We start from the raw sequence: 22,902 nt of genomic DNA on the forward strand, positions 1-22,902 counted from the left end.
CACACATTGGTGGTGGTGGTAGTGGTGTGTGTGTGGGGTCCCTGCTCAGCAGGGAGTTTGCTTGTCCCTCTCCCTCTGCCTGCTGCTCCCCCTACTTGTGCTCTCTGTCAAATAAATAAAATCTTTAAAAAAAATTATAAGGGATTTTCAGTTTGCTTTTCTCCTATTTTTCAAATTTTTATGCTAAATGTATTACTTCAGTAATCCTTTTCAAAATTATTAAAAACACAAGTGAGGCAGTCTTTGTAGACAGTGCTTCCATCTTCAGGTCTGCTAAATGGAGAGCTTTTATGTTCCTTTAAGAACCTGCCAGCTGTTAAAATGAAGGCTTATATTGGCTTTTCAGGTTTCTCTTTTCCCACACTATCATTTGAGCTAATTAGGTGGAGCCATCCCCTCACAGCAGTGGTCAGATTCCTGTTCTCTTAGCATGCCTTTAAAGTCAGTTGACATCCATAATGCTATCGGTGCAGGAAACCAAGACAGAGATGCTTAGAGAAGGAGTGGAGTTCTTTCCCCAATATTGTTCCATGCTGAGGGTAAAATCTTTCCAGAGGTTCTATCCCCTACCATATGTCTCTACATCTTCAAAATGAAGTAGGACCAGTAGAAGGCCTCCCAAGAATACTATTCTCCAGTGCAATGGTGCCATAGCAGGGGGAAGCCTGTTTTCACTGTATTTAGTTGGGGATAAAAAAGATTCAACAATCTTAAATCCTTTAACAAACCGTATGACTGTAACTTTGCTGCTTGAATCTTTCCTTAATAAATTATTTTCATGGGTCTAAGGTACTGGATACTGCAAAATGGATGGAATGAACACTGATTGGGTCAAAAGAGACCATAAGTTGATAAAATATATTCCTGCTAAAATCCTAGAGCCATGATTGACAGTCCTGGCAGTATGCGCCTCCTGCAGCATCCCAAGCCTGCGGTCTGGAGAATGGAAGCTGGGCAGGTATGTTTAAGGCTTAAAGTTCTCGAGTGGTCTTTAAAAGCTTCTCTAGAAGGGCCCAGAATGTGGCAGAAGAGTGCCTTTTCACCAGCCATCTTTACTCTGAAAAATCTTCATTTTACTGGCATTACAATTTCAGCATCCTCAGTATTTCCCTGGATGCTGTGATTCAAAGCATGTACCCAGAGGGATACCTGGCTAGCTCAGTCAGTGGAGTGTGCTACTCTTGATCTTGGGGTTGTGAGTTCAATAAAATAACACTCATATTAATCTTATCATTTTCCCCCCTAAATTAAGGATTTTATAATCTGAAATGATTTTGCTAAAGGAAGGGCCCCACCAGAGGTGAACTTATCAGAATACTGGTCACATCCATCACAGGGAATACAAAGGCTCATATCCCTTTTTCACATAAAATCTTTTTCCATTAAAATATTTTAAGGCCTAACATAATAGATGCCTCATCATAACCAGATGTTAATCTAGTCGATAAATTCATGACAGAGAGGAATGAATACCTTCTTTCCAGCACGGGTGTAGGTGAGGCTTACTTCTGGCATTGTACCAAATCAGCTGCCGGCAGCCATCGTATGCACAGGAGTATTCATCGTCTCCAATGCCGTAGCCTTCCTGGAGGGAGACAGGGCCCAGAAAATTAGCAAGCTCTGCCTGCTGTGTTCAGGGAAAAGACGGTGTGTCTTTGTAACCATTAATCTGGTGGCTGGAATTTGAAGCTTTTGGGATGAAGGGAGCCTATGGTTCTTAGAAGATACTAAATTCTGATGTGGCCTGGTTCTCTGTGACTAGATAATGGCTTTACCAACAAATATCTCCCAAGTTTTCACATTTGTTAGTTCACTGAATCACTAAATGTTATTTGAGGCTGATGCCATCAGACTCCACTTTTTTTTTTTTAATTTTTATTTTTTTTTGTTTGTTTTTTTCAGACTCCACTTTAAGGGAAAATAAAGGCTCCGAGGGGTCAACCATGTTGCCCAAGGACAAACCATTACTCAGAAAGTCTGGACACTGGAATCTTCTGATTCCAAGACCAGTGTGCTTTCCACTTCATTGCAGTTGGGCAAACACCTTTCTTGCATGTAGTAGACTTCACAAGAACCACATGCTCAGAGATGTCAAAATTGGAAACAAGAGAAAGGTTATAGTGGATAATCAGCTAATAGCTATTCTGAGGTAGGCTCAACTGGAGCATTATATAGGTCCTTAGCAGCTTCTTTTGATTACCTATTGCCTTTTAATTATTTCAGTTATTTTATTGTTAAAAGGGTGGAGGGATATTAAGTGCTTATGAAAAAATAGAACAGAAGCAGCATGCATATCAGACAATTGCTATCTTCCTTCAAAGGCCAAAGGTGAAAGATTGTTAGTGGAGAAAAGGATTGAAAATGTGGGCCAAATCCAAGCAAGATCTCAGGTCCTGGTGATGGTCTGCTTGTTCTTTCTTTTTTTGAAGATTTATTTATTTATTCATGACAAACACAGAGAGAGAGACACACACACACACAGAGAGACATAGACAGAGGGAGAAGCAGGCTCCTTGCAGACAGCCCCAGTACAGGACTTGATCCCAGATCCTGGGATCACACCCTGAGCTGAAGGCAGACGCTCAACCGCTGAGCCATCCAGGTGTCCCTTTTTAAAATTTTTATTTAAAGATTTTATTTATTTATTTATTTATTTATTTATTTATTTATTTGAGAGAGAGAGAGAGAGAGAGAGAGAGAGAGAGAGAGAGAGAGGCAGGCAGAGGAAGAGAACCAGGCTCAATGCAGGGAGCCCAACGGGGGCCTTGATCCCGGGTCTCCAGGATCAGGCCCTGGACTGAAGGTGGTGCTAAACCGCTGAGCCACCAGGGCTGCCCTCCCCCTTCTCCTTTTTTTTTTTTAAAGATTTTATTTATTTATTCATCAGAGACACACAAGAGAGAGGCAGAGACATAAGCAGAGGGAGAAGCAGGCTCCCTGTGGGGAGCCTGATGCAGGACTTGATCCCAGGACCATGACCTGAGCCAAAGGCAGATGCTCAACCACTGAGCCACCCAGGTGCTCCTGGTCTGCTTGTTCTATGGGAATAAACAATGTGGTGAGGAGATCAAATCCACTTTTTTTTTTTTTGGTAGGCTCCACGCTCAACATGGGGCTTGAATTTATGACCCTGAGGTTGACCTGCATGCTCTATTGACTGAGCCAGGCAGATGCTCCAGTGAGGACATCAATTGGAAAAAAGGCTCGAACATGTTCCTGGACTACAATATACTGAATTCTGATGAGTGTTCTCCAAAGAGAAGCTTCTGAACTAGCTGTTATAAATGCATTATGCAGACTATTTTTTTAAAATTTTGTTTATTCATGAGAGACACAGAGAGAGGCAGAGACATAGGCAGAGGGAGAAGCAGGCTCCATGCAAGGAACCCGATGTGGGACTCGATTCCGGAACCCCAGGATTACCCCCTGAGCCGAAGGCAGACACTCAACTACTGAGCCACCCAGGCGTCCCTATGCAGACTATTCACGACTTAAATAAATTTGCATCTTCCTGTCTGTAGGCCGAGAAGAAATTCATCAGTTTACTTAGAATACCTTGCTCCCTTCAAAGCCTGAACAAGTAAAAAACTTATTTTTTATTTTATGGGTGTTGGATATAGGCAAAAGACAATTCTTTTCTACCTTTACTTTCTAATGTCCTAGGAAGTCCTCAATGGAACAATTGATAGAAATTTCTAGAAGATTCCTAGCCACAAGAATTGGTTAATAGCAGACCTCACCATGCAATGTCTTCCATATCTGGATAAATTTCACAGTAGAAGTGGCATTGTGGGACAAAGGTGGAGCTCTATTAATTTCAACCACAGATCTCTACAGACTAAGAAGTAGGTGTTTCTGCCAAGCAGAGATGCACTTTAAAAATTCCTTTGAGCTGACATCTCAGAGAACAATCTAGATGTACTACACCCTCTGTCAACCTGAAAACATTTCCAGCAGGGCTAACTATGGTTTCTGCTGGCTGAGACAGGTAAATGAGAGGACAGGGTAGCTAACTTAGTACTTGGGAGATAATTTTGATCTGCTTGTTTATGGTCACATATATTACATATATTTTAGTCATGGAAACATTATTAAAAACAAAGTTTTATCCATAACTGTCATTCACGAAATATTTTGAACCCTTGTCCATGTGGTGACATGATCCTATTTTCTGCTGTCCAGCATCCTAACCGCTTCCTGTTTTATGTAATGTAATGAAGATACAGGGTCCTGCCTCCTGCTCTGGAGGTGGAAGGGTAGGTTGGCCAACTGGATTGTTCTAATAGACACCCAGTTTGGTATGAGTGACCCTACACAAAGGGATGGTTAGGACTGATTTGTGGCAGAAGTGTTGGCATCCTGGCCTTTTTTTTTTTTTTTTTTTTTAAGATTTTATTTATTCATTCATAAGAGACACAGAAAGAGAGGCAGAGATACAAGCAGAGGGAGGAGAAGCAGGCTCCATGCAGAGAGCCTGATGTGGGACTCCATCCCAGGAATCCGGGATCATTCCCTGAGCCAAAGGCAAATGCTCAACCACTGGGCCACTCAGGCGTCCTTCACTCTTCTCATCTTTAAATGGGGAGAACACCTTTCCCCCAGGTGTTCAAATTCTTGAAAAGATTAGAGATAGCATATAAAAGATTTGTCACGTGGTAGATGCTCACGAGAAGGCAAAAGGTATTTCAGATAACTTAAGATGCACCCTTAAAGATTTGCTCCACCGAAACCTCCATAAAAATACACAACACAACAAGATAAACTATTCTGTGGGTGACCTGAACAAGGACTACCGTTAAGATTCTCATTTTAATGCTCTGTCTCTGAGTATGACACTTTAAACACTGAAGCCCAAGCAGTAAGAGTTAAAGCAAGAGGCACTGTGAATAAACCTCAAGTCTTTAGAAACTGGGTATTTCTAGGGATGACTTATTCCATAAAACCACACCCTGTCTATACAGGCACAAAGATTCAGAATTACCAGAACAATGTCTATTTGAAGCAAAGTTTTCAATTTGGCAACATGATTAAAATCCTACATTTGGGGAAAGAGATAGCAGACTCCATTGATTTCTAACAGGGAACCAACCTGTGCTTGGATCAGGGTAAATATATATTTTTTGTTTTTGAAAGAAAGGAATTCAAAGTCTATCAGACAATTTAGAGTAGGAAAACATCTTTTTAAGCTTCTTAATTTGAGGAGCCAAAGTTTCTCCAACTATATGGGAGAAATCAGTTTAATCTACCAGACAAAATGATCCAGCTTCACTGATCAATAAAAAAATTTTTAGTCATTCAGAATCACATATACTACACATAGATCTGTGGTGGGTTTGCTGCCAAATGAAGAGAAACAAATGCTGTATCAAAGCTTCCCCCCAAAGGAATCCATCTTTCTTCTAGTTCTGGAACAATTTTTTTTTTAATTTTTTTTAGATTTTATTTATTTATTCATGAGAGACACAGAGAGAGAGGCAGAGACACAGGTAGAAGGAGAAGCAGGCCCCATGCAGGGAACCCAACATGGGACTTGATCCCGGATCTCCAGGATCACATCCTGGGCTGAAGGTGGTGCTAAACCGCTCAGCCACCCGGGCCGCCCAGGAACAATTTTTGTTTACATCCAAATGAAGAGTCTAGCTAATTCTCTGAGATTCTTCCCATTTTCAAATGCAAAGAGAACAGGAAGGACCCTGAATTGTAGTTTGAGATTCTTTAGGTCCTTCCCTCAGTCTCAGTTTTCTCATCTGGGAAATGGAAATTCTGAAAGTAAAAAAACTGTGGTGGGAATCAGACTACTGGCTCTAAGATAGTGCTCTGGAAATGAAGCCCCTTTTCCTCACCAAGTCCTAAAAAACTGTCTTCAGGGATCCCTGGGTGGCGCAGCGGTTTGGCGCCTGCCTTTGGCCCAGGGCGCGATCCTGGAGACCCAGGATCGAATCCCACGTCAGGCTCCTGGTGCATGGAGCCTGCTTCTCCCTCTGCCTATGTCTCTGGCTCTCTCTCTCTCTCTCTGTATGACTATCATAAATAAAATAAAATAAAAAATTAAAAAAAAAAGTTTAAAAACAAAACAAACAAACAAAAAAAACACTGTCTTCAGGATATCCTTTGGGGCAGGCCGTCAGGGTAACTGATACTACCTGCTTTAAAGCAGGTGAGAACTAAGGTGAGAACTAAGAGACTAATTGGCATTGTTCTCCAGACCCACATACTTCTAACTTTTGTGGTGTCACAATCAAGCCCCACGCATCCAGGTTTTAATTAAGGCCCAGTCAATGAGGAAGCCCTTCATCAGGGAAATTTCCCAATGAAAGCAATCACAGACTGGGCTCTAGTCTCCATCCTGGACAAGAATCTGATCTCTTCACTCGCCCTCTTCCTCCAGTTGTCTCTCCAACAAGGAATTTAGCAACACACAGTTCCAAGATGCTATACAGCTTTGCTGAAAGGACCCTTCTGAAACTATGCTTCTGACAGGCTAGCTCAGTTTGGTTCACGTCTAAACCCCATCCTAGGACCTTACCTATGGGAGACTATTGTTTAGATTAACAAAGTAATTCAAGGGGTGTTCCCGTTCGAAGAGTAAAAACCTGTGTCCACAAAATATTCCAGATCAAAACTGGATTAATTCCAAACAGCTTAAAATTGCAATAACACAAAGAGGGCAGCCCCGGTGGCCCAGCGGTTTGGCACCGCCTTCAGCCCAGGGTGTGATCCTAGAGACCCGGGATCGAGTCCCATATCGGGTTCCTGCGTGGAGCCTGTTTCTCCCTCTGCCTGTGTCTCTGCCTCTCCCTCTCTTTCTGTGTCTGTCATGAATGGGTGAATAAAATCTTAAAAAAAAAACACAAAAAAACAAAAAACCCAAGGAGGCTGTTCAGGCTGGGCATCGGGAGGGCATAAATTGGCAAGAAATCAACATCTGTAGGAAAGGGAGGAACTCCAGCCTCTCATACTCAAGTAGCGGTAGCTGAATCCTGCTTCCTCTAGCAGGTTTCATCTTCCCCCTACACGACAGCTTTCTGTAACAGAAGATAAATGCTAAATATCGAAAACAAATGTGCCTACTAGTTACAAGGTAAAAATCAAGTAAATGAAGTCAATCCAACATCTAGAACTTTATGAAAGGAAGAGAATTCCTACAAAGTTCTTACAGCTTAAATGCGAGGTAAAAGTCATCACAAATCCCAATATAAAAACTGAGCTAGAGATGTGCGGCTGGGGCTGGAGGAGAGCCTACAAAGACAAAGGACACACCTAACCTCTAGGTGAAAAAACTCGAGGGGAAAAAAAACTGAGGGGCAATTTTCCTTGTGTTTTCCTATTTCTGAAACAGGTTAGCAAGCCCTGCAAGGGATCTGGCAGCATGTGGTTCAGCCCAAGAAATGATTATTGTGCAAACTTACCTGGAAAATTCATGTCCTCCACCCACTCACCAAAAAACTGCTGTTGTCCCCCTCTACACAGTTCTCTAGGGTACTCACATGATTGAGAAATTTGCTGTCTCGTGTGGCCCAGCCAATCTGCATGACACCAGAAGTGACCACGGTGACTTCGTAGTACCATACCCCAGCATCCACGCAGAAGGTGCAACGCACGCTTTCAAAAGAGGAGGCATCACAGCGAGCCTGGCAAAACCAAAGCATGTGACAGCCCACCATCAATGCCTGAAGACCACGGAAGATAAACGACCGCCCAGAGGTGGAATGTCTTCTTCCTTATTGAAGTTGCTGGTAGATGGTTGTTTCTTTCTCCATACATCCTCAGTGACACAAAGTGCAAAACAGAGTGAAAGAGGCTCTTTTATAGTTTTATTCCCAGGGAGTTCTAACAGGCTTGGAAGGCCTCAAAGATGGCTGCAGTAAGCATTCATGAGGTTACTGGCTTCTTTTTGAAGTACAGAGCTTTACCTCCCCAGTAGAATCTTTTGCAAATGCGTCAACATGGCCTTAACCTGTACTTGTTAGGATGCAGAGAGAGGAGGACATTGAAGGGTATAAGACGGGGTACCTAAAAATAATCTAAAGTAGAAAACTACGGCAGGCATTTGGCAATAACGTAAGATCAAAGAGCTGTCTACAGCCATTCTTCAAACAGCTCTTTCATCCTGAGGTGTCTGGTGCCTGATGGTGCCTTCCTGTACATAAGCAGCTTTCATCAACCTGCACCACAAAATCAGCAACATCTCCAACATACAGGGAGGAGGGGAAGCACAAGACAGAATACAACTGGTGATGCAGGGATTCAAAAAGGAAGAGCCTCTTTTAGAAACACTAGTCTTAAAAAAAAAGGAAAAAAAAAAAAAAAGGAACACTAGTCTTTGTATCTTTGGATGAAAAAGATGGCAGAGATTGAAAGACATATTTGAATCAAATTGTCTACAGAGAACAAACTGAGGGTTGCTGGGGGAGAAGGGGGGATGGAGTAAATGGGTGATGGGGATTAAGGAGGGAATTGGTTATGATGAGCACTGGGTGTTGTATGTAAGTGATGAATCAATAAATTCTATACCTGAAACGAATTATTACACTGTATGTTAACTGGAATTTAAATAAAAACTTGAAGCTATAAAAAAACAATCAAATTATCAAATATTATAGTGCTTACCATCTGTAATAGCACCATGTGGGATATAGAAGAGTAAGTAATATCCCAAACACTCTCTTTCTGCATGCACCCTCTACCTCTAAACACTATAAGAACAGGACATAAACTTCCATGTATTCTGCAAGAAAGTGCTCTTTGTTCAGAACCAGGGTGTGAAAGATTTCCCCCCCACATGTGCCATCTATGGAAGTTTTACCTCCAGTCCGTGAGGCGAGATCTTCAGGTACTCGCTGACATCGTTGCTGTTCAGCATGGCCCTAATGCTATTCAAGTCCACTTTCTCATATGTCAGCTGCCTACTGTCTTTTAAAACTGCAAAAAAAAAAAAAGTAGTCATGTTTTTAAGGCAGGCTGTTGTGGGAAAAAACCCAGCATCCTCACTGACTGCCATTCTAGTTAAGAAGTGCAGGTGCTCAGAAATGGCAGAATTGTAGGGAGACTTAAAACCTTTCCCTCCTGCCACACTATCATGTGAGGACCAACCAAGCAAAAGCTAGGACAACTAGGACAGCACGGCTAGCTTTATGCTTCTGTTCACTGGATTTCTTATTCTGCATGCAACAAAACCCGAATTATACTTTTTTGAAACAATTCTTTCACTGGCACCATACAGACTGTGCATAAAATAACTCTCCACAGTGCTGTGGTATGGAGGAGGGATATACACATTGACCATACTTTAGCCTGTGCTAACTATGGAGGGGGAGCGAGGATTTAGTAGTAGGACAGTTTTAGTTCTAGCAGCCCTTAGAGGAGAAAAAGAAAAGCCAGGAGCAGCCCTCCTGGCATAGGTAAGATGTATCTTGAGTTCTGAAGAGCCATTTTAGGACAGGGAGAAGGGTAAAGAGAAGGAACACCAAGTGAGGGAAAGGCCTAGAGGTAGGGATGACTGGGGCCTGCTTGCAGGACAGTGAGGTAATAGTTTGTGGAAGGAAGAGTTGATTGGACACTGATATCTGATTAATGGCCCTGATGCAGCAGGAAGGAGGGTAAAAGTTTTTGAATAGAAGAGTGCTGGAATTAGAAGTGTGCCATATAATTCTTATTTGGATGATCTCTAGAATACTTTTCTGCTATTTCACCTACAGTGTAAGCCCTTACAAGGAAAGCATCACACTCGCTATTACAAAATGAAGAATGGTGACCCTATGTAAGAAATGGGTTTGGACAAAGAAGCAGGCATTTTAATAAAGGACAATGTCTTATCTACTTACAGAGATTGTCTAAGCTCCACTGGGCACAGAAGCCTACTTGACGCTTCAGATAATCAGGATCATCAGCCCAGGACTCCAATGTGACAAGCCGGTCACTAATACTGGATTCAGAGATAGTCAATTTATTTTCACCTGTTTGGGAAGACAGAAACCTTAGAGCAACCATGAAAGAGTAGGATGATTTGTGGGCGAGGTAAACAGGTGGGCAGGAGCGAGGAGAGGCAATCAGAAAACTTGGAAACTAGAATAATGACATAGCCCAAGAGCCTCACCTGTTTTCGGGTAAGTAGCAATCTTATCACTAACTTCTTAGCTATAAAAAGTGAATGACAATGGTCACCAAGTTCTCATTCTTAGGTGAGAAAACTCTTAGCTTCTATCCCTATTACATCTTACTGGCCTTGAGGCATCTACCCAGACAAAAACAGAACATGTGCACGTTTGATGGGGCTTAAAGCAAAAGCTCATTTAGTAAGTAAGAAAAATAAGATTTTTAACAACCGATACAGAAGATCATTAGTGTAAGAAGTCACTATACCTACTTGTCTGTGCAAACTTTTCCAGTGCGATAAGTGCAAAAAGCATGACTGTGGGGTGGGACTGTAACTTCTGAAAGACAACAAAAGATAAAAAACAAAAAGAAAAAACATCATTCCCCTGCAGAGGCAGCAAGTGAGCAACTTCCTCTTCTTATGTCATGTGTGCTAGATTTGTTGTGAGCAGTCATTAAAGTTTTACTCATCTAAGTCCTCAAATCTCTGCTTGCTAATATTGTTAGTAATGAGGAACCAAGTTAGAGTATCGTAAAATCTGTTTTTTTTTTTTTTTAAGTCATGGGGTCCATTTATAGATATGCAGATTTCAAAAGTATTTTGTTAAATGCGCTATGTTATTCTACTTAGTAACATTTATATTAGGGCTTTGTGAAATAAAACCATGCTGATTCTTACATTCATTTAAGCAAGCCAAATGGAAACCTAGAATTGTAGCTAAGAATGACTTTTACTCAGAGCCCTTAAAGGAACCATTCATCATTACCAAGTTACGAAATGATAAATGATTAAATGAACAACCAATGGCTTAGTTTTCAATCTGTTCTCTGAAAGCAATCACAGAAACGCTAACAGTGGGAGGGAGAGCGTTCTTCCCATTACAGTTAACTTCCACAGGTGTGTGCATTTATCATCACCCCTTCTCATAGCTCCATTTGGAGCCTGCAAAGGAGCTCTAGAACATTAGATGATTCCTACTCACTTCCCTGGGGCTCAAAGGTTCTGCAAAGCTCATATAACCACCAGCCTGCCCCATAGCAAAGCCTGTTTGGCACCCTGCTTCTTGCCATATCCGCTTTCAATCCCTCTGTCTGCTTTTTCTGGCCCTGAGCCCTTTCCATCAGGCTGTCCAGGCCTGTCCTCCTGTCTCTGAACACTGTCTCCTGATCAGACAATTCTCACTAATATGCCAGGAGCATGGCCATTCCTATCTCTGGGCTTCTGCTGGTGATACCTTTTTTTTTTTTTTTTTTTTTAAATTTTTTTTTTTTTTTTTTAAATTTTTATTTATTTATGATAGTCACAGAGAGAGAGAGAGGCAGAGACACAGGCAGAGGGAGAAGCAGGCTCCATGCACCGGGAGCCCGACGTGGGATTCGATCCCGGGTCTCCAGGATCGCGCCCTGGGCCAAAGGCAGGCGCCAAACCGCTGCGCCACCCAGGGATCCCTGCTGGTGATACCTTTAGCCAAGAAACCCATTTTCCCCTCCATTGTACACGGACAAATCCTAACTTATGATGTGACCCAGCCGAGGTCCAAACTCCATGAGGAAGCCTGTCTCCCACAGCTCTTTAGCTCTCACCACTCCTATCTTACACCTTTCCATCACATTCTCAGAACTCTTATGGCACTTAGTCTAAAATACCTGATTTTGCTCTTAATCACATCCTGTCATAAAATGCAGGCTAAGTGTCTTGTCTGGGTAGTTTTGTTCCCTCAGTTAATCAGGAAGCTTCTTGAGGGCAAAGGACTATTATACTACTTTTGTATCTCCACAGTGCTTGCTTAGCTTAGTAGAATGTGTTTTACATACATATCATATAGGTACCGAAAAATAAGGTCTTTTCTAGATTTTGAAGGCCAATGCTCACTTGGCCTGCAAAAATACCTATTCGAAATATAGACCAGACAAGTCTGCAGTCCAGCAGTATGGGCAATCTGACAGCACAACTTCAGAAAACCACAAGCTTCACAGACAATAGATCAAATACTCTATGGCAACAGTTATAAGAGCAGTAGCCAGGAGGGGAGGGAAGGAGTAGAGATTTATATATACTGGCAATCTGACCTGACAGTTTCCTGGCTTGGAATGCCATGTAATTTTGTTTCCACTGTGGAGGTCCCTACTACCATTTGGCAGACTCTAAGGACATGCACACAAAAGCCAATCATAGCAGCTATCTTATGACTAAACTTAAAACCAGACCAACTTGGCTGCTTTTGTTTGTAATGAATTCCTAACCTACTCTCATTTTTTTTTTTTTTTTAATATAAGAGGGAATAGATGAACACTCAGGAAGCACCTGCAAATAAAATTTATAACCAATCCCATAATCTGTGCCAGTGGTTAAGCTGGCAATTTTAGAAAAACACACACTTGTAGACGACTAAGAATAACTGGCTTCGATGCCTTACTTACCAGACACTGCAGCAAATATTCCAGTATTCCTGGGCTAAGTAAGCCTATACTTGCGGGACCTAGACAAACACAACAAACGTGAGATATAATGAAATGGGCCATATTATTTTTCATCAGCACAAATTGCTTTTTAGAACTCTTTGACAAGGTGCTCTCACGCACGCTGTCTTATTTTCTTATATAAGTCTCTTGCTCTGAGGCAGGGAACAGCACCATTCCCATTTCACAGCTGAGCAAGTGAGCCCACAGTGGAATGAGTCAGGCCGGTGCACCTGGAGCACATGTGGCAGAGCTGGGACCAGTAACCAAGTGTCCTGACTCTGAATCTGTTGTTTCTTCCATCATACACCATCTAACTAGCTGAGCTATTCACCTGTATTTGGATATTAAACTGCCTAAAGTGGGTAATGTTCATAAACAAGTTAAATATCTGCTTCTTTTCTTAGGAATGGCTCCAATTTAAAATTCCTTTTCCTCTTCCCTGACTTAGAACATCTCCAGTATCTGGCTAAACTTTATAAAGTGTATTCATGTATGGTATCTATTATATGCATAAACATACACCTATATAAATATTTATTATACTGAATTGAGTCTTTTATTCTTAATTTTAAAGCAAATAAGTAAAAATTTTTCTTTTAAATGTCTCTGAGAATCCTCAAAGCTATATTAGATTGCAATTATCTTTTTGGCCTTTTGAGTAATTTTTTTCCAGTTAACTTGTTCTTGGCCCTCTTTTTTTTTTTTTTTTTTGGTAGTAGTGGTGGGTGGGGGAGAAACACTCCTTTTGGTATGGCAAGTTTGATTAAAGTCCTGTAGTGCAATCTTCCCCTTTATGTCAAACCACTGGAGAGCTTTCTTGGTAGAGATTCCCAGTTACCTGCTAGTTTCTCGGCTAAACAGCCTAGGACTGCAGATGTGTTTCTGTGTTTGGCAGGATGACCAGAGTCCTGGCAAGCTACTTCTCCATTTAAATTCAGAATCTCAGTCAATTTCTGGAGTGCATCCTAAAAACAAAAATGTAACAAGTGAATTTGATAAAATGTATTAGACTTTTTTCTCCTCCAAGGAAATTGAGACAAAAGCTATAGCCAGCTATTAACTCAGAATGAACATACATACAAAAATGATATAATGCACCCAATGATATCACTAATGAAGGGAAATGCTAATTTGATCAACCTAGAAGTTTTCTTACATGAATTGCTAGATTCCATTTCATTCAAAATGTACCAGTTGTATCAAAAATATGCTATGTACTCTTGAATCATTAGACTAAATCTACCCAAATGCCAGTATGATTGGTAACAACAACACCTTAATGAGGTTGAAATAAAAAGTTACTTATAATTTTTTTCCTTTTTTAAAAAAATCAAACAAGAACAAATCTTGCCAGAGGTTTTGAAGCAAATTACAACAGAAAACCTCTTATAAAGCTTAGGCAAAGGTCAGCTCATCAGTGTCTAGGCCAAAGGCTTTCTCTTCTGTCCATAATGTTTTTCCATGTTGTGCCCAAATGTCTGAGGCTTAAACAAATGAAAGATGCCAGCACCTAAAATTTGTAAAAAATTATTCCATAGAACATATGGACTCAGGCAATGAAAGTTTGATACTTTAGTTCTATATAAGGGAAAATGAAGGTTACACCAATCTTTAATATGTTTAAGACTCACAGATGCTTTTAGTGTAACGGTTTTTTCTCCTAATATAAAACATTAACGAAAACATTCTGTAATGAGAAAATTATTCTGTGGAAGATAAGAAAATCAGCTCAGCAACTGAACATTCTCTTTCAATTTCAAATACAGATTGTCATTTCAGGTATAAATGCTTTCATTTTTAAGATTTTTTTAAATTTTAAATTAAAGCTTTATAGCTATTGATGGAAAGAGGGTGTAGCACCTCATTAATAAAAAATAAACTTACATAAATGAAGTCATTATCGAATGAAACAGACCCCAAATGTAAAGCATAGGTGACAGTTTCATAAAAGACAAGTATTAACTTACTTTAGTGGGCAATGGACATTCATCTAGCAATAATGTTATAACAGCTGGTCCCAGTGGATCTTCCAATGGAATAACTCTAATTAAAGACTGGACAACGTCTAACCATCCTTCATCTAAGAGCAAATCGAGAAGATTATATGATGGAGCCACTATTTTAAAAATGTAAAAATATATAACATAATACAAAGTGACTTCACATTAAAATAGAAACACTTTTGGCTTTCATCCTATAGCTTTTAAGCAGCTAACAATGGCATGGACGTAGTCATTAATTGTAGCCATCATGGTAGAACCAAAGTTTCTTAACTTATAGGAGTCTGGTGGTTTGGAGGCATCTTCATTTGGAGCAAAGTAAAGCTATAGTCCCAGGATCTCAAATCATAATTAAAATAGTTTCAGCATCTTATTTAGGAGTTTATTGAGAAGATTCAGTATCTGAAGCAGTTGGCTCTACTTTCGGAATGAAACTCAGGAAATTGTGGGACAAAAATATTTCTCCCCATTCTGAAACAGTTATGGCCAAAGATCTATAGAATGCCAAAAAAAATTTTCTTTCAATAATTTCAGTGCAATAAAACCAATACTGAGAGGTGCAGCTACATATTCAGGATGCAGTATACAGTGGTTATTAATTGTTACTCCAGTACAGGAAAATTTCCATATACTAATGGCTTTTTTCATGGTCATGTGTGTTAAGTACTTTTGGAATCTTATTAAAAAAAAAAAAAAAGTAGCCACATTTCTTCATAGTCATTAATTTGTTAGAAAGTATTTTAAGAAAACTTTAAGAATACCTGTTTCTGCCATTTCGTGCAATGTAATCATTGAATAGGGAGGTTCCTGATCACTGAAAAACAAAGTCAAGACATCAAACTTGAAGAACTAAGAAATGACAATTCTAACTCAAATTCAAACTCAAAGTGTGGGTCTAGAGAGAGAGAAGAAATGAACGTGTTCATGGATGTGGAGAGAGATGGAAGAGAGTCTGGAACTCCACTCTGTAAGAATAAATACACACCGCATATGCTCATTTCCAGGCTGCCACCTGTGATGGCCCACAAATAAAATGGGTGGGAGGGCATAGGAAAGGAACACCATTGGCCTAAAATTAAGAGGCCAGAGGACTACTTTGAGCTTTCCTCTAGAAGCCGATGGCAACTGAAACGAGCCAGGGAAGGCAACATGGTCTTCCTCCAACTTACCTCAAAGAAACATTGGGAAGAGAGATTGTAATCTCAACAGAGGATTTATGGAAGCAAGAGTCTACATAAACATCTTCATTTTTAAGTGTTTTTCTGGGAAATATCACTATTTGCTTGAACTTCATAAAATGGTTGTTAGAAGAAAAATAAACCAAACTTAATTGAGGAATTATTTAATATTCTAGGCACTGGGGGCACCAGGGTGGCTCAGTTGGTTAAGCATCTGCCTTTGACTCAAGTCATGATCTCAGGGTCCTGGGACTGAGCCCTATGTTGGGCTCCCAGCTCAGTGGGGCACCTGCTTCTCCCTCTGCCCCTCCCTTGGCTCATGCTTTCTCTCAAATAAATTTTAAAAAATATTCTAGACATTGCTCTAAAATGGCATTATAGGGCAGCCCGGGTGGCTGAGCGGTTGGTTTAGCACCGCCTTCAGCCCAGGGTGTGGTCCTGGAGTCCCATAATGGAGTCCCACATCAGGCTCCCTGCATGGAGCCTGCTTCTCCCCCTGCCTGTGTCTCTGCCTCTCTGTCTCTCATGAATAAATAAATAAATAATCTTTAAAAAACATAAAAATAAAAATAAAATGGCATTATATATCTTACAGTGGGTTTTCAATCTATGATCCCAGGAATCTTAAGGAGGCACTTTAGGGAAACTAAAGCATAATGAATGAAATATTCGCCGTCAAATAATAATAAATCTAATTACTTAGGGAATATATTCACATTTATTTACATATTGTAGTTCTCTGTTTTACTCTGAAGAAAACCATAAAAACTATTGTCTTCAATCACTTAATCCTCCGAGTAATCTTGGGATATGGAAATTATTAAGTTCATTTCAGGTACTCATTAGGTACTGGATATTTGACATATCTGGTACACTTCCATAGCAAGGGAAAGTTCTCATTTAAAATATTTGTCTTAAATGATATAACTGATTACAAATATTTCTAGAGAGCAATCTAGTAATAATGAAATTAAATGTGCATATACCCAACAATGCTAGAGAACTATTACACAGGTAATAGATGCATATGACGTTATTTGCTGTAGTGCCATTTGTAGGAAAATTTTGAATTAATCTTTTTTTTTAAAGGTTTATTTATTCATGAGACACAGAGAGAGAGAGAGAGAGAGAGAGAAAGAGAGAGAGAGGCAGAGACCTAGGCAGAGGGAGAAGCAGGCTCCTTGCAGGGAGCCCAATGTAGGACTTGATCCCATATCCTGGGATCATGCCCTGAGCCGAAGGCAGATGCTCAACTGCTGAGCCACCCAGGCATCCCTTGAATTAATCTAAGTGGCCATCACCAGATTACAGGATAACAAAATATAGTACTTTCAAGCATACAAAGGAATTCTGTGCAGGAGTTAGAAGCAGTTATAGGTTTACATACAGTAACATCAGTCTCAAACATAATGTTGAGAGAAGTTAAAAACAAAGATTTATACAACTAGGGGCACCTGGATGGCTCAATCAGTTAAGCCTCTACCTTGGGTTAGGGTCATGATCCCAGGGTTCTGGGATTGAGTCCCACACTGGACTCCGTGCTTAGCGGGGAGCCTGCTTCTTCCTCTCCCTCTCCCTCTGTTGTTCCCCATGTTTGTACACTCTGTCTCTTTCAATCTCTCAGGTAAATAAGTAAATAAATAAAATCTTAAAAAAACAAAGATTCCTACAATTGTATCACTTATATAAGTTTGTTTTTTAAAGATTTTATTTATTCGTGAGAGACACAGAGAGAAGCAGAGATACAGGCAGCAGGAGAAGCAGGTTCCCTGCGGGGAGCCCGATGTAGGACTCGATCCCAGGACCCGGGGATCATGACCTGAGCCAAAGACAGATGCTCAATCACTGAGCTACCCAGGCGTCCCACTTACATAAGTTTTTAAAATCAGACACTAAACACTAATATAAACTTTCTATACAGACATAAACAAATATATGGCAGGCAGATTGGGAGAACATAGCTTAAAATCACAAGAATGGTTACCCACTGATATTTGGATAGTGGGTGACAAAGGGGACAATGGGATTAGGGGAAAAGGGAAAAATAATAAAATATGACAGGGTTAGTGACCAATAAGGACTCTAAGGACCTCAATTCTACACAGATGCACTTAACACCCATATCCTTACATTCAAAAAACCAGATAAACTTCTTTGTGGAATGGACGTGGAGCAGAAATTCCTGGTGGGAGGCAGGAACTAAAGCCGTAGGACAGCAGGGCTCACTGTCTGGAACTAGATAGAAGTGACCAGGAGCCTTCAGCCTGCGTGGGAGGTAATGGGGACCAAAACCCCACCTGTGCAAGGGATGGAACAGACAAAGTGAAGCTTGGACAGGATTCCCCTCTCAGTGAAAGAAGGTAAGTTACGAATGATAATCTGAGCTACAAGTGTTATCAAGCTTCAAATCTGCAGTGACAGAAAAGGTGAAGAAAGCCATGCAGCAGGACTTAGGCTTCCTACAGTGAAATGGGAACTTGGAACCATCCATTTTAGGTTCAGTCATAGGCTGAAGGTAGATGAGGATGACAATGAAAGTGACAAGAAGAAAGATAACACAGAGAGAAGGACAGAATGACAGAGAGACAGAACACACACAAACAGTGAAGAAAAAACTTCCATCAGGATTCTGTAAATTATTGTTCCAAATCGTATGAGAATAACTAACATTAATACCATTGACAATCTGAGGATCAAGTTTCTACCAAAAAAATGCAAATAACAGAACTTCAAAATGATTTGAAAGTGAGAGTACTTAAAGTGTGTTTCCTATAACAACTCTCTTGCTCTAGTGTCACCCTTTCCTCAGTAACAAGCAGAAAGAGGAGAGCAGGGCAGCCGGGGTGGCTAAGTGGTTTAGTGCTGCCTTCAGCCCAGGGCCTGATCCTGGAGACCCGGGATCGAGTCCCATGTCGGGCTCCCTGCATGGAGCCTGCTTGTCCCTCTGCCTGTGTCTCTGCCTCTCTCTCTTTCTGTTTCTCTCATGAATAAATAAATAAAATCTTAAAAAAAAAAAAAAAAAAAGAAAGAAAGAAAGAGAGAGCAGTCAATGCCGACTGCTCTGTAATTGCAACATCTGCATACACCCTTTTAGGTACACTTGTATGAAGCCCAGCTGTCCTAACGTTCATGGTTAGTTTTAATAGCCTTATCAACTTTATAGGTTATGAAATTCTTCTCCTCTAGTAGCTTCTGAAAACCCAGCTACAGAGACTGTAACTCTCCGAACCCTGTTTTGCTATTAGACTAACAGGTCTTGTCACACTTGCTCTCCATCTGCCTTATTTGTCCATTCTCAGAAGAGTTATAGCTGTAATTCAGTATACGCAGGTTTAAGATAAAAAGGACTATTACTCAAATGTATACTGCTTGCCTCATGTAAGTGAATTATGTGCTTCATCAACAAGTTCACTCATAATATGTAGTATTTTCTAAAAGCTTGGAGATAAAGCTCCTACCTTGTTCCCATACACTCTTAATCACTCTTAAAAAATATGGCAAAGCCTATTCTGTACCTGTTTTTCCAATGGGCTTAAATAACACTGCTTGTGATTTACTGCCTTATTTGGGAAGGGCAACTTTTCATTATAATTTTATAGTATGTTTTTAATGTCACCATGAAGAAACTTTATTATAATGGCTTCTAGCCCCTTGCCTGGGTTTGAGGGATGTAAGTGGCAAAGATTTATATTCAATAAATATTTTTTACAAGCATATGAACATTTTAAATTAGTTCAGATACCAGAACTAGTTCAAAGCCTGGTTTAGTAAACTTAGGAAGGCCTTTCTGAACTGGTTATGGAGAATATTTGTAAGAACCATCTTTCCCCAGGATGTTCTATGGCAGATAGAAAAATATGCAAAACAAATTTCTCTGAGGGGGAAAAATTACCTCAGAATAATATGCACAGGTACACCTTGCTTAATGCTATAGTTTTGAGGGTTAAACAAAACTGTTTTTTTTTAAACTGGGTTTTTATAAACGTGATCAAATATTTAGATACTTAAATTTGCTAGCAGAGGCTGAAGCAAAACAAAACAAAAAACAAAAAACAAAATAGATAGAACTCTAAAAAACCTCCTGCAAATGATCATCTGTTGAGCAACTGTAATGTGTAAAGCACTATGCTAGATGCTTTATATATTTTATGATAATCCCTGTAAAAACGTATTATTTCCTTCCTTTTTTTTTTTTTTAATTTCCCTCTTATACATGAGGAATCTGAGGCTTAGGGAAGTAATTCACCCAGTGTCATGTAGCTAGTTAAAGGGCTGGGCCAAAATCTGAAACTTGGTCCATCGTGGTTCTAAAACTTTTGCTCCTAATTATTGAACTATACTTAAAATATTTTTTCAACTTGAACAATGTTCTTCCATTTCACTGTTACTCAATCTGGGATTTCACATGTAGAGTTAGACAAAGCATAGGAGAAACAAAACAGGTACAAGTGTGCCCTGCATTCCAATTTACAAGCTTTCCAAATGGATCTAAGATGGCTAAATAAGGGATACAAAATGGGAGGAGGATGAATACTCTCCTTGGCCTATGTCCTTATGTTGCCAAAAGGGCATGCAGCTATGCTCTTGGAAAAGAACTCATCTTGAATCTCTGGTAAGTGGCATAGATAGGCAAGCAAGGCAAGCAAGATAAGAGTCGGTCTTCGTGAAACCATTTCCTATAGTAGCTTGCAACATAAATTCACTCGTTTACTACCTTCCCTAATAAAGATTGTAACCTTAATTAGTGTTTTCTGCTATTGAAATGTTTAGACATTTCCAGATAGGAGTAGATGTGGCAAGTAAAAACATCAAACCTTATAATTTACTCTGCCATCAGAGGAGAAATAAAATAGTCTCTCTGCATTATAAGCTCATGGCTTGGCGATTGTCCTAATGAAGTGAAGGAGCCAAAAATTATGTTCCTTTTCATTGCACAGGAGGTGACTAAGGAGTCAGATACTTACTTATCTACAAGAGTCCGTATGACTGCTAGTGTATCCAGCACTAGCCCATCTACATTTTGTTTCTTTCTCCTTGGCTCATGCGGTCCTCGGCCCCTCCTTGGTGGCCGAACAGGGTCCCGGGGTTGGTTCCTCGTGTCAACAGTGGGTACTGCACTGTTTTCGGCCTGTTGCTGCTGGGTGTCAACACTGTCTTCTGCTCCACTGTCATCTCGGCAGATGCAGGAATTACCCATGGTAGCAGTGGCACCTCTAGTCCCCAGGAAGTGGGCTATGTGCTCCTCAAGAGTCAACAGCAGACCCTGGCCAAGGCTTCTGCTCACTAAGAACACGGCCCAACCAAAGACAATCATTTAGATAGTTTTCAGTTTTCCAAGTACTGTTTTCATAATCCGGAGTTGAGGAACTTGCATTCTATTTGTTTTTAACAATTGAATGTGGAAGAAAGTTGCAGAATTGATCTCCAACATTATCAATTACAGGGAACCCGGGTCATCCAGTAGCAGTTCTAAAAGAAAGAAAAGAAAAATAAATCCATGGTTCTTGGTCATTTAATTACTCAAAATTGGGCAGCTCAGTGGTTTAGCACAGGCTTCAGCCCAGGGCGTGATCCTGGAGACGTGGGATTGAGTCCACGTCAGGCTCCCTGCGGGGAGCCTGCTTCTCCGCCTCTCTCTCCCTGTGTCTCTCATGAATAAATAAATCTTAAAAAAAAAAATTACTCAGAACTTTCTTAGTGTGGTTTTATAGGCATTGGAATTACAATGCCAAACATCTTTGGTTATTTTTATAGGTTTCCAACACAAAGAAGTATCTTTGCATAAGAGAATTAACAATCAAGAATTCCTTTTCATATTATAAAGTTGGTTGCTAAACTGTACCCTTATAAACAGGAGTTACCATTGATTTGTTTTTTATTTTTACTTTTTTTAAGATTTTATTTATTTATTTATGAGAGACAGAGAGAGAGAGAGAGAGAGAGAGAGAGAGGCAGAGACACAGGCAGAGGGAGAAGCAGGCTCCATGCAGGGAGCCCATCGTGGGACTTGATCCCAGGTCTCCAGGATCACACTGTGGGCTGAAGGTGGCGGTGCTAAACCGCTGAGCCACCCGGGCTGCCCTGATTTTTTTTTTAAACCATACATGTAGTTCTACCTATAAAAAAATACATTAGAAGAAGTGTGCAGTTGTTGCACACAGAAGTTCTTGCACACAGAAGTGTGCAAGCCAACCAGTATGTTTCAAATAAACTATCTAATTACAGATGTTTGTTCTTTAAAAAGTTCTGTTGCAAACATGATAGTACCCACTTGATATCAAGAAGAATAAAAGGTAGAGTGTTTCACTTGAATACATTCACCAAACTGCATAGATTTTCCATTTGGAGGGACTCTTGAGAATGAACAGAAATCACAGGAGCAGTTTTTCTGTTATGTAAGCAAGACTGGGGAGAGGCAAATATGTATCACAAGGTTACATTTTCACAATGATCAATTTGTTGTAGGACATGTCTGCTACAAAGTTATGAAGAAGGATGCACCAATTATCTTTGTCTAAAAATACCAAGTAAGCACCTTGTGCCAAACAGTGCCAGCCCTGGGAGAATAAAGATGGACACAGCACAGTCCCCGCCCTCCAGGAAATTCATGGATGGCTATTCTCACCTGTACACAACAAAACACCTAATGATAGAACCTGCTCTTTGTTAAACTGAGAAAATCTGGTTAGGTTTGGAGAGGAGGATTTGGAAGAATACAGACAGGGTGGGGTTGGTAACAGAAATTAAAAAATCAGACCAATACCTGGAGACAGGGCCCAAAGGGACACAAATGGACACATAAGGAAAAGAGACTAGTGCATGCTCTCCACTCAATATTTGGTTATTTACAATTATATCTGCATATACTGAGTACACCCCAGGAACTGATAAAAATAAAATATGTAATTCAATGGAATTAGAAGTTACTTCCATTACTGGGACAGATTTGCAGCAAATTCTTCTAAATATTGCCCAGTTTAAGTACTGCTCATGGAGGAAAACTGAAGGAGATAGATGGAGATAGGATGTCCTTACACATACATATAATAATCTAATCTAATCTATTCAGAGAGGGGGAGGGACAAAGGAAAAGAAAGGGAGGGGAAAAGAGAAGAGTGGCAACAGACATCATCTCCCTCTAGATTACCAAGATGGCAATAGCTAAG

The 22,902-nt window shown here is 40.3% G+C and overlaps 1 protein-coding gene and 1 long non-coding RNA gene across 8 annotated transcripts in view; one reads left to right on the top strand and one right to left on the bottom strand.

Moving 5' to 3' along the window:
- RSPRY1 (ring finger and SPRY domain containing 1) overlaps positions 1 to 22,902 on the bottom strand; it is a 46,426-nt gene that overhangs the window by 11,850 nt on the left and 11,674 nt on the right. For 6 of the 7 annotated variants that reach the window (XM_025448203.3, XM_025448204.3, XM_025448206.3 and 3 more), the window contains 10 exons: positions 20,701 to 21,205; positions 15,320 to 15,372; positions 14,526 to 14,638; positions 13,397 to 13,523; positions 12,517 to 12,575; positions 10,367 to 10,433; positions 9,825 to 9,956; positions 8,807 to 8,922; positions 7,488 to 7,631; positions 1,474 to 1,585 (listed from right to left, as the gene is read on the bottom strand). In XM_025448203.3, coding sequence (XP_025303988.1) covers positions 1,474 to 1,585; positions 7,488 to 7,631; positions 8,807 to 8,922; positions 9,825 to 9,956; positions 10,367 to 10,433; positions 12,517 to 12,575; positions 13,397 to 13,523; positions 14,526 to 14,638; positions 15,320 to 15,372; positions 20,701 to 21,050 — 1,273 coding nt within the window. In that variant the 5' untranslated portion in view covers positions 21,051 to 21,205. Of the gene's footprint in view, positions 1 to 1,473; positions 1,586 to 7,487; positions 7,632 to 8,806; positions 8,923 to 9,824; positions 9,957 to 10,366; positions 10,434 to 12,516; positions 12,576 to 13,396; positions 13,524 to 14,525; positions 14,639 to 15,319; positions 15,373 to 20,700; positions 21,206 to 22,007; positions 22,182 to 22,902 lie in introns of those variants that run through there. The other variant, XM_025448209.3, reaches the window with a different exon arrangement.
- On the top strand, positions 563 to 8,524 carry LOC125754030 (uncharacterized). The gene is made up of 2 exons (XR_007407266.1): positions 563 to 958; positions 7,471 to 8,524. It is a non-coding gene; the product is annotated as an uncharacterized LOC125754030 (long non-coding RNA).

This window comes from Canis lupus, chromosome 2 (genome assembly GCF_003254725.2).
Source record: "Canis lupus dingo isolate Sandy chromosome 2, ASM325472v2, whole genome shotgun sequence".
Taxonomy (NCBI): domain Eukaryota; kingdom Metazoa; phylum Chordata; class Mammalia; order Carnivora; family Canidae; genus Canis; species Canis lupus.